Source organism: Salvia splendens, chromosome 11 (assembly GCF_004379255.2).
Source record: "Salvia splendens isolate huo1 chromosome 11, SspV2, whole genome shotgun sequence".
NCBI classification, from domain to species: Eukaryota; Viridiplantae; Streptophyta; class Magnoliopsida; order Lamiales; family Lamiaceae; genus Salvia; species Salvia splendens.
Genome location: NC_056042.1, coordinates 5,265,195 through 5,279,234, shown reverse-complemented (window position 1 = coordinate 5,279,234; position 14,040 = coordinate 5,265,195). Strand labels below are relative to the sequence as shown.

Genomic DNA, 14,040 nt, shown 5'->3' with positions numbered 1-14,040 from the left:
CTATTCCTAAGACGTGATTTAGTAAGTGGCTCCAAATAATTTTTAAAAGGGCAAATAAACACACGAAAAAAGGTTAGGAGGATCATATTAAATAGGTTGTGAATATATTCCATTATCAATTGAATATACAGTGGTTAGGCCATCCACAACGCTGTTCCTATACCGTTCCTTAAATCACTATTTGAGGGCCCCACTGTACTTTTTTACTCCATTCCTTAACTAAGGAACGGAACCTGCAACCCTCCGTTCCTTAACCGTTCCTTAAATTACTATTCATTCAATTTCATATTTTATTTTTATTTCCAACCCAATTCAATTAAAACAAACACACTTCATTAAAATTAAAATAACATTACAACTTAAAATTCAAAAAAATAGAAAAAGACATAATTAAAATCCTAAAAAAATAAAAAATGACATAATTTAAAATACAATTTTATAGAGACAACCAAGAATGAGTTTGTCCCACATCGAAAGTGGAACATAAAACATTCAAGGATGTCTCTATAAAATAGAGACAACCAAGAATGAGTTTGTCCCACATCGAAAGTGGAACATAAAATATTCAAGGATGTCTCTATAAAAGAGAGACAACCAAGAATGAGTTTGTCCCACATCGAAAGTGGAACATAAAACATTCAAGGATGTCTCTATAAAATAGAGATAACCAAGAATGAGTTTGTCCCACATCGAAAGTGGAACATAAAACATTCAAGGATGTCTCTATAAAATAGAGATAACCAAGAATGAGTTTGTCCCACATCGAAAGTGGAACATAAAACATTCAAGGATGTCTCTATAAAATAGAGATAACCAAGAATGAGTTTGTCCATTTGTCCCACATCGAAAGTGGAACATAAAACATTCAAGGATGTCTCTATAAAATAGAGATAACCAAGAATGAGTTTTATAAATTCGCAAGCCCATCAAATATTTATTGGCTAATACGAATTTCTAGTATTCATTTATTTGTAAAAATTGTTTTTAAATATAAAAAACAATTTTTATAAATAAAAATATTTTTTTAAAAATTCATTTTTTTTTAAAAAATAAATTTATTGCGTCAGCGTGACGACGCCCACTCGCGGGCCGGCGAGTGGGCGTCACACACGACGCAGGGCGAGCCAGCGTCTCGTGCCGACGGCACCCGGGACGGCATGGGAACGGAACCGCGACGAAACGCAGCACCGCAACGCGTTCCGCTACGGTTTCGCTCCGAAGGAACGAAACGTGGAATGCCCACGGCCCGCGTTGCGGGTGCTCTTAGGGGCTCGAATCTGTTGGTCATATTCTATAATGCTAAATATATTGTTCCTATAATATTGCGCCGCAGTGTAGCATGTGTTTTTATTTTATTTTATTTTTGATATATTTAATTAATTTATTTTTTTAAAGTTAATATTAAAATTAAACTAATTATGTCCAACAATATAATTTATAGAGCTGTATGATTTTTTTATTCAAGTAATAATTGTAAGTGCTGAAATAGAAAATTACACTGCCAAAAAAATTACTCCACATACAATTATTTTTATGGGTTTGCTTTTTTTTTTTTTGTAATGTCTCAAATATAGTACTACCCCATTTGTTATCATAAATCCTATCAAGAAATGAGATTGCTTAATCGGTTGTCTTACATACCCCAAATAGCCCAACCTATACTCTTAGATGCAACGAAAAGTAGCATCCCTTATTGCAAGTCCAAGTACTATTTTAAAGCTTAGATTATTATTTTTATGTTATGGAGAAATGACTTCTTATCTTTTTATAGATGTGAGGTTGAGTCACGGGTATGGAGCTTGAAGGCTGAAATTATTAGGTTGGAGTTTTTAGATCAAAGAGGAATAGGTTGGTATATAGATAGAGGTGGTAAAATCTATTCTTTTCATTAATGTTTAGTAGGGTGAGTGGTTGATGACCAAATTTAAAATTGTGTCTTTTTCTATTCGATTTTATCCCCCTAAACTTCAAGAGCATCTACAATGGATGCATAGAGGTTGCACCGCCCAGGGTTTCCCAACGGTGGCGGCGTCAATTGGGGGGCGGACAAGGAGTCGTGCGCTGGGGGTAGTGAAGGGCATGGTGAGCGCTGATCGCTTTCGTTTCAAATCTACTTTCTATTAATATAATTTTCTAGTCCAAATTCAGTACCATATAAATACAAGCTCATTTTGCTTTCATTTAATTCAAATCCACTCTCAATTTTAGCAAATTTTTATTTTATTATGGAAAAAGATTGATCCCAACCACATTTTCTTGTTCAACCAAAACGATCGAGAAAAGATGGAGGACTTTTTGCTTGAGGTAGGGTTGGAACATTGATAGACGGTCAGAATGCGAATTGCACGTAGATGAAGTATTTTCACAATTTTACTACTTATTGTTTTTTCATATTTTAAATTTGCAATTATTTGAAGTGAAAACATTGAATAATTCAAATTAATTTGAGAAGGGTGATACAATCAGAGTGTTTGTGGCTCGGCGTAAAAAAAAATAGAGGAATGATGACGTGACAGAGAAGATAAATGATTAATGATTGTGGATGCTTTAAATCCTAATTAAGATTATCTTTAACTATTTACACCTAGTCACTAATCTCAAACTCATTTTCCAGAATATCACATTACATGTGATTTTAGCCCATCCTTTACCAAATTCAAATGTATACTCTCTACTAACTTGCTTTGGATATTTTTTCAATCTTATCTATATTTGATATACATTACACATTCACTCACAATACTTTATGATAGATCTTATACTGTAATAATAAGATTTTTTATTAATATATTTATAAATTGTATATTATTTATTAAAAAAGTACACCGCTAGAAAATTTAATACGTTAAACATCAATAACATTCCAACTTAAAGTAAAATACATTTAAAGATACAATAAACACATAAACACATTATTTAATTGCTATAATTTATTTATTTGTTTTTATTTTTATAATTTCCATATTTTATACTCCCTTTTAATTATTAATCTTATTTTAACTATTGCTTTGTCAAATTTCATAGATTAAGTAAATGAGATAATTAACGTAATAAAAGAATTTATTAAATTAAATAATTTCTCAATAAAGCTTTAAAAGACAATTAACTAAACTCATTATTAAATTGAATCAACCTATTAAACTAATCTAATTCAATTCACTTTTTTTATATATATACATAATCTTGCATTCCTTCTCTATTTTGATAAAATATAAAATGATTTGAATTATCTCCATAATGTAATAAATCAAAATTTTAAAAAGTGATTTGAGTTTATTATAAATATAAACCTTAAAATTAGTTGTCAAAAATCTAAAATAGAAGGAATTTAGAGATGCGATTGGTCTTGGATATGGTATAAAATATGAATTGAATACGCATATTACTACAAAGTTTAGTGTTAGCCCTTTTTAAGTAAGTAAGATTTTAAATTGTTGTGAAAATTTGAAATATGCAATTAAAATTGGGAGCAACTATTTTAGTAGGTAGTCATTAGTTAATGCTCTATTAATACACTGATTCTGACAGCACTTATTAATCCCAATCACGACTCCGACAGGGGCAAACTTGTCATTCGAATATGCTAAATTCGCCCCAAACGCGGGCAATTCCGAACCAAATACGACGGCGTATGGAGACCCCCCGACCCCACCACACCACCCGTCCCCTTCCCAATTTATTTCTCTCTCCTTTTCTTTCTATCCTTTTTGCATCTCTCTCACTCACTCAACCTACCATCAAAGTACAGTAGATCTGAGCCTACATATCCCGCTACCCGACCCGCCTACTACGATCCGGTAACTTTCATCTTCATTTTCAACCCCTCATCTCTGTAATTTGTTCCAAATGTTGAGAATGCTCGTGTAGCTTTGAGTGTTTTCACTGTTGTGGAGTTATATCTCGATTCAATCGACAATGGTTTTTTCGAAGAGATCCACTTGCTCCGAAGTTTGACTTTACCGATTATGTGTGTGTTGAATGTGAGTGTGCAGTGCTGCATTGAGTTTCTGATTATTGCCGATTTTTTTGTCGATGATGCTATGAGATTAAGTTCTGCCTATACATTGATATTCAAAATTGCAGCTTTTGATCTTTTACGAATTAGGTCGAGTTGATTTAAAGTGATTTGTGTGGGGTTTAACTCACATGAGGTAGTGTTCTACTAGAATATGGTGAAATTCATGATTTATCTTTCTTTTGTTTTTTCAGGTTTCATTTGAACTAGTAGAATGGATATGAAGCAAACCACTTGCGGATCTTTGCTGCAGCAACTGCAGGTAATTTCTCATTAAAGACTAATTTGGGATCTTTGCTGAGTGTTTCAGTTGCCCTCGAGTTGTTGCATTTTGACACAGAAATGAACTTTTTCTCTGCAGCAAATTTGGGATGAAGTTGGCGAAAATGACGAAGAGCGAGACAAAATTCTTCTTCAACTGGATCAGGAGTGCTTGGATGTGTACAAGAGAAAAGTTGACCTGGCTGTGAAATCTAGAGCCCACCTTCTTCAGACATTGGCAGATGCTAGAGTTGAACTCACCAATCTCTTATCAGCTTTTGGAGAAAAGACTTATGTCGGAATAGTATGTGATGATGTTCAATAATGACATTTTCTTAAAGCTCTAGATTTTATAGAAATGCGGCAATCATTTCAAGCTAGTGGCATTTGTGTAAAATTATTCTTGCTGAATAATGTCTCAATTAGTAAAATTTAAATGTTTGGTTTGTTTACTTTTTTTGCAGCCTGAGAAGACGTCAGGAACGATCAAGGAACAGCTTGAAGCTATAGCTCCTGCACTCGATAAACTATGGAAACAAAAGGATGAGAAGATAAAAGAGTTTTCTGATGTTCAATATCAAATACAGAAGATATCTGCGGAGATTGCTGGAACTAGTGCCCAGCTTGAGAATATCTCAGTTGATGAGTCCAATCTGTCCATGAAAAAATTAGATGAGTTTAATGCTCAACTTCAAGATCTTCAAAAGGAAAAGGTGATGACTTTTTTACATGCTGAGTTTGTTAAATGCTTTCGGACTATTTCTCTAAACAGTGAACTGTTCTTGGCTTGTCTTTCTTGGTTTTCTAGAGTGACAGGCTGCACAAGGTTCTTGAATTTGTCAGCACAGTTCACGATCTTTGTGCTGTCCTTGGCATGGACTTCTTTACTACAGTCACAGAAGTCCATCCAAGCCTGAATGACGCCACTGGTGTTCAGTCAAAAAGCATCAGCAATGACACCCTAGCTGGGCTGGCAAAGACTGTTTTAGCACTAAAGGAAGACAAGAAGCAGAGATTGCAAAAGGTTGTCACTTTTGGATGATTTATGATAATGAACTCTGAACATTATACAACCACTCTTTTTACATTGGTCAAATGAGACACACATGATCAATCCATTTGATTATCGAAGCTCAACTCTCTGCATTTTGTCACCATACTACCTAATTCTCTCTCTTATTATAGAAAAATTCGAACCTACGGAAATCCTCTAATTTCCATCCCCATTCCCATTTTATTGATTCCATTGATTATGAACTTTGCATATCAGTCTTTATTGCATTTGTTTTAAACTTTTAACTATATATTGCTGCATTGAGAATTGTGTTTGCATTTTAGACACTAGACAATGACAGCTAACTTGAACTTTTGTGTTGACAGCTTCAAGAATTAGCAACTCAGCTAATTGACCTTTGGAATTTGATGGACACCCCCCCTGAAGAGCGCAGCCTGTTTGACCACGTTACTTGTAATATTTCAGCTTCAGTGGATGAAGTTACTATTCCTGGGGCTCTTGCTTTGGACCTAATCGAACAGGTACGACAATGTATTTATTTGTTGAATGTGTATGGCATAGGCAATCATTGGCTGATGTTATCCTGTTCCTTGAAAGGCTGAAGTGGAGGTTGAGAGGCTTGATCAGCTGAAAGCAAGCAGAATGAAGGAGATTGCTTTTAAGAGGCAATCTGAGCTTGAAGAGATATTTTCTCATGCACATGTAGAGATTGATGGTGAGGCAGCTCGAGAAAAGATTTTGTCACTCATTGATTCAGGGAACGTTGAGCCTGTAGAGTTATTGGCCGACATGGATAATCAGATACTAAAAGCAAAAGAAGAGGCTTTGAGCAGGAAGGAGATATTGGATAAGGTTGAAAAATGGATGTCAGCTTGTGAAGAAGAAAGCTGGCTCGAAGATTACAATAGGGTAATACTGTCTATTGCATCTTTCCTCTTTCTTCACTCTCACATTCTATATCTCGCTTGTCTATGGCAATTAGAACTTGGATATATACACAAATATCATGAGGATTTTTCCTAAATCCTTAGTTGTCTTGCTGAATTCTCAAAATTGTGTATTTTGATCTCTTTTCGGAAATAGTAAATAGCAATTAGCACAGTGATTATATTTGCTGAAGTTGTGAAGAATCACATGAGTAGTAGTTCCACCAATCTCTTCCTCTCCTTGTTTGTCATATCCTATGCATCACTCTGTTTATGCTACATGCTATGTACTACTTACTATGTACATGTGTTAATTTGATGGTTTCTTTAGTCATTTACATGCTGCTAGACTAAGCTATTTTGTCAAACCGTTTCCTATATCTGAAGCTCAACAGTGACTTTGTATATTCTCTCATTACAGAATCAAGTATTGCCAATTATTTAAGCAGCCCTCATTTTTCACTTGGTCATCCCAATATGATCTTTGGTTTATGCAATTTTATCATTCATCAAGTGATTAAAAATAACACTCTGTATCTTCTGTAACTAAAGATGTCTTTTGAACTACAGGGCTTAAACTAAATCTGCTATCTCATTCACTTCTATAGTTCCCTAAAACTTGAATTTAAACTCTCAATAAGGATTTCATTTGTGAAAACAGGATGAAAACAGGTACAATGCTAGCAGAGGTGCCCACTTGAATCTGAAGAGAGCTGAAAAGGCACGCGTCCTGGTTAATAAGATTCCAGGTACTGACCTAATTATGCAATACTATATTGCTATTGGAACTTCCAATTATTTGATCCTTAGTATTGTATATAGTGTCAATAGCCCTTTCTACTAGATAAGCCGATAAGGAATATAGGTTAATAATAGTTGCATTTTGTAGTCAGTAAAGGGTAGATCATTTTTTAATTTCATATGTTTATGTAGTTCTATCTTATTTTGAGTCCTTATGAGCAGTTAAGGCTAAATAAGATTAGCCACCACTCTTGCATATTTGATGACTTCATGACTCTTCATTTTCTGGTTCTGCAGCCCTAGTAGACAGCTTAGTAGCTAAAACTCGTGCTTGGGAACAAGATCGTGGCATTACGTTTACTTATGATGGTGTTCCTCTACTTGCCATGCTAGATGAGTATGCAATGCTCAGACAAGACAGGGAAGAGGAGAAGAAGAGAATGCGGGTAGGCCTGGTTCCCTAGAATGTGGCTGTGCTTGCTTATGAGTTATGACCATTCATTTGAGCTCAAATGTTCTTAACTATGTTTGTGTTCTTTGCAGGATCAGAAGAAGTCCCATGAACAGTTCAGTAAAGACCCGGAAGCATTTAGCTCAACGCCAAGCCCAGCTCGACAGCCTAGCACAAAGAAGGCGTTAGGGCCACGTGCCAACGGAGGGGCCAATGGAAGCTCCACTAGGCGTCATTCGCTTAACTCTCACCAGAATGGTTCGAGGTCCATAAACAGAGATGGGAAGAGAGACACGAGGCAGGTCTCCCCAGTGAACTACGTGGCCATGTCGAAAGAGGATGCAGCATCCCACATCTCTGGGACGGATACCCTGCCCGCCACACCATAGGTGTTCAAATCAAAATGTGTTGTTTAATAATATATATGTATAATATATGTTGTTGAGATACTGGAGTAGTGATGATACTTGTTAGTGATTTGAGGGTAGAGTGTGCATGAGGTGTATGTTTTATATGGGAGGCTAACTGCTAGTGAGTACTTGATAATATTCTTAGGCGGTTATTAATATGAAATAAATAAAGAGCATGACAGAGTGAGTGAGTTTATTTGTTTTACTGAAAATTGATCTACCCTTTACTCACTACGAAAGTAATATCGACAATTATTACCTATACTTCCTTGTTGGCTTATCTAGTAGAAAGAGGTCCAGACGCCATATATCAGTGGTGGCAGGTGTCTACCTGCTCTTGTCGGAAAACTGCCATGGTCGTCCCTCCATCTGTCGCCGACGCTTCTCCGAGAAAGAAGACAACTAATTTATTTCTTGGAAATAAAAAATGGCAAAAAGAAAGGCAGACATAATTAAATGGAGAAGAAATGAAAATAAAAATGGGTGTTTGGGCAAGTTATTATGTGGCGAGGAATCACCAATTCACCATATTTCTACGAAGAAGAGAGAAAATGTGTGCATAGGCCATAGGGAGTGGGAGTGGGAATGTGAGGAGAAAGAGAGAAAATGTGCGCATACGGTGTGATCCTTACCGAGCAAGCTACATAGATAATATAATAAGCAGGATAGATAAGGTATTATAGTTAAGTTATCAATGTTTGGTAGCTTAGATAAATTATAAGTGTGATCTGTATTAAATAGTCGGTCCGATTAAAGCAAATAGTCAACCCGATCAAAGCAAGCGCAAAATAGCTATCACATTTTGATAAATAATCATAAAAAAAGTGTGATTGTGTATCTATCTCTTCAAATTTACACTCATGACTTTAGCGACCCTCCCTCAAATTTCATCTCTCTCTCTAAATATTCCCCTCTCTCTCTACTGCCCCTCCCTACCGACCACCCCCCTCTCTCTCCCGGGGATGGATCCCCTACTGTGCCAAAAAACACAGCACAAGATGCTGTGCATAATACGCAAGATTTTGTGAACAAAACTCAGCCATCTCTTTCTCTCTCTTCTTTCAATATTTTCATTCTTTATTTTATACCTTCTCTTTCTTGCACTACTTTTAGTATTTTCATTCATTCTTTCTGTGTTTATATATAAAATACTAAAACCTATTGTATAAGGATTTTAAATGACACCAACTTTTCAAATCATCAGACGTATAAAATAATTAACGGCTGCATATTTTGAGCTAATTATTATATTTCATGGTAACTGTAATTAATACTCTCAGATTTTACAATATTTTTCAGTATTATATATTCCCTCCGTCCCACTAAAGATGTCACACTTGTGGACGTCACAAGATTTTAGGAGGTTTTGTTTTATGCGTTAGGGGAAAAGAGAAAATATAATATTTATATTATTTTAAGAGGTAACTTTTTCTAAATATGGAAATGTAACATCTTTAGTGGGACAAACTAAAAGGAAAGTGAGACATATTTTATAGGACAGAGAGGAAGTAATCCTCAGTATATAGAAAAACAAAGAATGAAAATATCGCAAAAAGAGAGAAAAGGATGGCTACGTATTCTACACAAAATCTTGCGTATTTTAAATTTTACAATAATTTTTAGTATTTTCTAATATAAAAACAAAGAATGAATGAAAACACAAAAAGTAGTGAAAGAATGAAAATATTGAAAGAAGAGAGAAAGAGATGGCTGCGTTTTGTTCACAAAATCTTGCGTATTATGCACAACATCTTGTGCTATGTTTTTTTGGCACAGTAGGGATCTATCCCCCTCTCTCCCTCTCTCTCCTGCTATGCCCCCCTTCCCCCCCAAAAAAAAACCCAACTCTCTCCCACCCACCCCCCCCCCCCCCCACTTCTCTGTCTCTCTCTCCTGCTACTCATATCTCTGTTTCTATTACTCTACTAATTAATAAAATTTATTATTATTTAATTTTTTCTTATGCTACAATCATTAATTATATTATAAGTAATTTAATTAATAAAAAAAAAGGCAAATATGTCTTTTCACGCATGTAACCAAATCATCTCATTTCATATTTTAGACTATCAAACAATAAGATAAAATTGTGTTATGTTACAAACTTAAGATAAATCATCTCACTTTGAATTATCACATGATAAGACATATAGTCTACCAAACACCCTCTAAATACATAGTTAATACGCAGAAGCATTAATCAATGTTAAACAGTTTAAATCCTTTTAGGATATGTCAAAATGTACATATTATATGCATTATAATCATGTTATTTATTTCTAGCTCGAGTCTTATTCATTTAAACTTAACATTAAAGAGAAGCAATTGAATTGAATTTATTTAAAATAAATTATTTTTTATTCACAAGAATTTCACGTACTCCCTCCGTCCCGTCCCCAAGAATATACACTCTTTCCTTTTTAGTTTGTCCAACAAGAATAAACCCTTTCTAATTTTGAAAAGTCTTTTATCTCTAATGAGGTGTAACTCATTCTCTACTAACAATACTTTAATTACTTTTCCTCTCTACCTCTCTTTTACTTTACCAATTTTATATTAAAACTCACACCAAATTCAAAGCGTATATTCTTTAGGGACGGAGGGAGTAGTATTTAGTACTCTATCCGTCCCATTTTAGGAGTCCCAATCACTTTCTGCACTCAATTTATAAAAATGATAATAAATAGTTAAAATTGAAAAATGGTAAAATAAAAGAAAATAATATTCAGAAATACTCATTACAAATCTGGATGTCGACTCCGCTCAGTGCGGGCCGACTTACAATTTTAGGGCTCTCCATAGCCGGGCCCAATTCTGGGTATATCCAATAAACTCCTAAAACGATTTTGGTGTAATTTAAATTGTTTTGCCCCTAATTAAACCATTAATAAATAGAAATAAATCGGATTTAGCGTGTTTCATTATTCTGCAGGCATCTGTATCTCCTTTCCTTTGCACTTCTGCTAATACTCCATGGCGGCGGAAAATGAACCGGCGAAGCTACTTCTCCCTTATCTTCAGCGGGCCGATGAGCTCCAGAAACACGAACACCTCGTTGCCTACTACTGTAAAACCCATCTCTCTCTCTCTCTCTCGCTCCATTAATTTACAATTAGCCTTTGTTGTTGAAACAACAAAACGATTATGATAGAGAATCATGATTTTTATCCAATCAAACAACGTCATCTACCTTTTTTGTTATTTGAAATTATTTGATCAGGTCGATTGTACGCGATGGAACGAGGGTTACGGATTCCTCAGAGCGATCGCACTAAGATGACCAATTCCGTCCTTATTTCCCTCATGAATCAGCTCGAAAAGGTTTTTGACCTTGTTTCCCTTTTTCCTTTGCCTGATTATCATTAAAGCGAGTTCCGATTGGTTTTTATGATTAATCAGTAATTATGCATTTGATTGCCTAGTTAGACTCCAAATCTGACCAAATTTTAGAACTGAGATTGTACGTGGGTGTTTGCTGAATTCTAATTATCTGGTTGACAATTCTAATTCAGCTGTGTGGTTCCATCTTTTGTAAACATGAGTTGGATCTTCTCTTGCAGGATAAAAAGTCGCTGCAGTTGGGACCTGATGATCATCTACACGTTGAGGGATTTGCCTTGAATGTCTTTTCCAAAGCTGACAAACAAGATAGGGCTGGGCGAGCTGATCTGTATGCAAACTTCCTTCATGCTGTCATATCATTTTAATAGTTTATTGGATTAATCATACTACTGTGGGATATGTGTGTGTGTATAATGTATTTGTTCATTTCCTCAATGCATGAGCTTCTCGACCATGAGGTATAGTATCTAACTGATGATGATGATGCATTTTATTTTTACCACATGGAACCATATCTGATGCTTTACCAGTCTTGTACTTTTGTGTATAAATTTCTGTAGAGATTCTGTTGTATTTCTCTAGAAAAATTGTTTGGTAACTCTCTTTATTGTACATTGTTTCTGCTGCATTATGAATGTTTGGGAATGTTTCACGAAGTCACTGTTTCTTTAGAAAAATCGTAGAGTGAGTCTTAATTTGAACTTAGGACTTTCTAGCCCTTGGAGTTTCAAGTATTTTGGAACTGTACCCCTGATTCATATGTAGAAATATCACTTTCATTATGTGTTTTCTGTTGCGGAATTGTTTTGATGGGTTCCTATCTCAGATTTTTGACAAGTGATTCATATGAGGGACATATGTTAGAATTTTTGTTCCCCTTCTCATTGTCTATAGGATATGAACTCTCTGTCAGGAAATATGATTTATGATTTCATTTGGCGTATATGATAAATTATACCTCCTGCTGCTGCTTGGTAAAATTTAATTCGCATTTCTAGTCTAAGGCATACTTCATATCATACTCAATCAATTATGCTGAATCTTCATCATTCTGATACTTCTCCAATTCAGTATTCCTAGCATACTTTAAAATAATTTGAGCAAACTGATGGGGTTCATTTTTATTTTCTCTTGATATTCCTGATCTAATTATTTTTTCCTTGTACAGAAATACCGCAAAAACTTTCTATGCTGCAAGCATTTTTTTTGAAATCCTGAATCAATTTGGCGAACTTCAGCCTGATGTAAGCACTATTATATTCACCAAAATATTTTAACGTTTTATATGTCTTATACCTTAATCATCTATGTTACAGCTTGAGCAGAAACAGAAGTACGCAGCATGGAAAGCAGCTGATATAAGGAAAGCACTAAAAGAAGGGAGAAAGCCTATTCCCGGTCCTCCTGGTGGAGAGACAGATTTATCAGTGCCATCAAGTACATATAATGGTGTAAATGTAAGTCTAATATGTGATTTTCCTTTTCTTAGTGATATCTTCCATGAAGAATGTATGTGATTCTGGTGTATTAAAATAAGGTGAAGCTTTCCATTTGCTATTTGGTTGCTGATGTCGGTCAGGTCAACTGAACTTTATATTTCCCAATCTTTTTCCTTCCCGCAGATAGATATCATATTATCTCTAAATCTTTGAAAACAAATGCATTTGTTGTTCCTAGCCAGTAATGAAAAATTCATATCTGATAAGGTGAAACCAAGTTGGAAAGAGTTAATCGCTTCTTGGGTTCTTATAATTTAGATGTTGTTTCAGGATCTTGAACCAAGCAGAAGTGACGCAGCTGATTTGAGCACCAGATCCAGCCTGGCAAGATCAGATTCTGCCGCAAGAAGTGCACCCGGTCCAGATTCATTTCCTCAAACATACGATCATGATAATCATCAGCAATCTACAGATTTCTCTCAACCACCTTCAAATGTTATGGGATCACCTCCTTTGGGCCTTCCGCCCCAATCTCATCACCATACTGACAATTACTCTGGAGTAGATTCTGCTGCAAGAATGCCACCAGATTCAGATTCATTTCCTCAAGCCTATAATCATGATAATTTTCAACATCCTGCTAGTTTCTCTCGACTACCCTCCAATGTTACACCCCCACCTCCTCCGCCAACTCATTATCCTACTGACAATTATTCACCTGAAAACATCCACCAACAACCAAATGGCTCTGAGAATTCTGTTTATCATCACCAGTCACATCCTCACCCGCCATACCAGCCTGAACCTCATCAGGACATGCCCCAACACTACCCTTCCCATGACATACCCTCCTTCTCATCATACCCCAATTTCCAATCCTACCCGAGTTTCACTGAGAGTAGCCTCCCTGCAGCTCCTTCTCATTACCCTTCATATTATCAAGGTTCTGATGGTGCTCCCTACACCAGTTCACCAGCCTCTAACTCAGCAGCAGCATATGCTTCAACTCCTCAATATAATTCTGGTGGCGTGAACGGGAACCATCCAGAAGTTCCACCGCCAGCCTCGGAAAAATACAAGTACGACAGCAGTTACCAGCCTCCACCAGATAAAATTGCAGAAGCACACAAGGAGGCGAGGTTTGCGGTCGGGGCTTTGGCATTTGATGAAGTTTCTACTGCAGTGGACCATCTTAAGAAAGCTCTTGATTTGTTGACAAATCAATCAACTCCCCACTAAATCCTCTTTCAATTGGATTCCATACTAAGATTGATTTTTCTTGCTTCGTTCACTTGCATGTGAATCTACTTGTTCATTCTCCAAGTTGTTGTATGGATTGTATATATTTCTTATCTTTATTTTCTTGAAGCTGCCCTTGATGCACTTTCCTATTTTTTATGTTATACATACTTAACATTCGCTTTGGTAAATATCAGGGTT

The 14,040-nt window shown here is 35.7% G+C and overlaps 2 protein-coding genes across 2 annotated transcripts; both read left to right on the top strand.

Annotated features, from left to right (window-relative positions):
* Positions 1-3,659: 3,659 nt before the first annotated feature.
* Positions 3,660-8,031, top strand: LOC121753654 (65-kDa microtubule-associated protein 1-like). Its single transcript, XM_042148887.1, has 10 exons — positions 3,660-3,797; positions 4,210-4,277; positions 4,377-4,580; positions 4,741-4,989; positions 5,085-5,300; positions 5,657-5,812; positions 5,889-6,200; positions 6,879-6,966; positions 7,256-7,404; positions 7,502-8,031. Exons 2-10 carry the CDS (start codon positions 4,230-4,232, stop codon positions 7,796-7,798), a joined length of 1,719 nt encoding a protein of 572 aa, XP_042004821.1. The 5' UTR covers positions 3,660-3,797; positions 4,210-4,229; the 3' UTR covers positions 7,799-8,031.
* Positions 8,032-10,725: 2,694 nt separating this feature from the next.
* LOC121753850 (protein HOMOLOG OF MAMMALIAN LYST-INTERACTING PROTEIN 5-like) lies at positions 10,726-14,030 on the top strand. Its single transcript, XM_042149113.1, has 6 exons — positions 10,726-10,886; positions 11,040-11,140; positions 11,380-11,489; positions 12,330-12,405; positions 12,478-12,618; positions 12,931-14,030. Exons 1-6 carry the CDS (start codon positions 10,793-10,795, stop codon positions 13,837-13,839), a joined length of 1,431 nt encoding a protein of 476 aa, XP_042005047.1. The 5' UTR covers positions 10,726-10,792; the 3' UTR covers positions 13,840-14,030.
* The last annotated feature ends 10 nt before the right edge of the window (positions 14,031-14,040 follow it).

Excerpts from the sequence above, each read along its gene's own strand:
- LOC121753850 (XM_042149113.1), top strand. The coding sequence starts at position 10,793 with ATGGCGGCGGAAAATGAACCGGCGAAGCTACTTCTCCCTTATCTTCAG. Across the intron at positions 10,887-11,039 it reads ACACCTCGTTGCCTACTACT|GTCGATTGTACGCGATGGAA; the intron begins GTAAAACCCATC and ends TTATTTGATCAG. Across the intron at positions 11,490-12,329 it reads AGGGCTGGGCGAGCTGATCT|AAATACCGCAAAAACTTTCT; the intron begins GTATGCAAACTT and ends TTCCTTGTACAG.
- LOC121753654 (XM_042148887.1), top strand. The coding sequence starts at position 4,230 with ATGGATATGAAGCAAACCACTTGCGGATCTTTGCTGCAGCAACTGCAG. Across the intron at positions 4,278-4,376 it reads CTTTGCTGCAGCAACTGCAG|CAAATTTGGGATGAAGTTGG; the intron begins GTAATTTCTCAT and ends TTTTCTCTGCAG. Across the intron at positions 5,301-5,656 it reads AGAAGCAGAGATTGCAAAAG|CTTCAAGAATTAGCAACTCA; the intron begins GTTGTCACTTTT and ends TTGTGTTGACAG.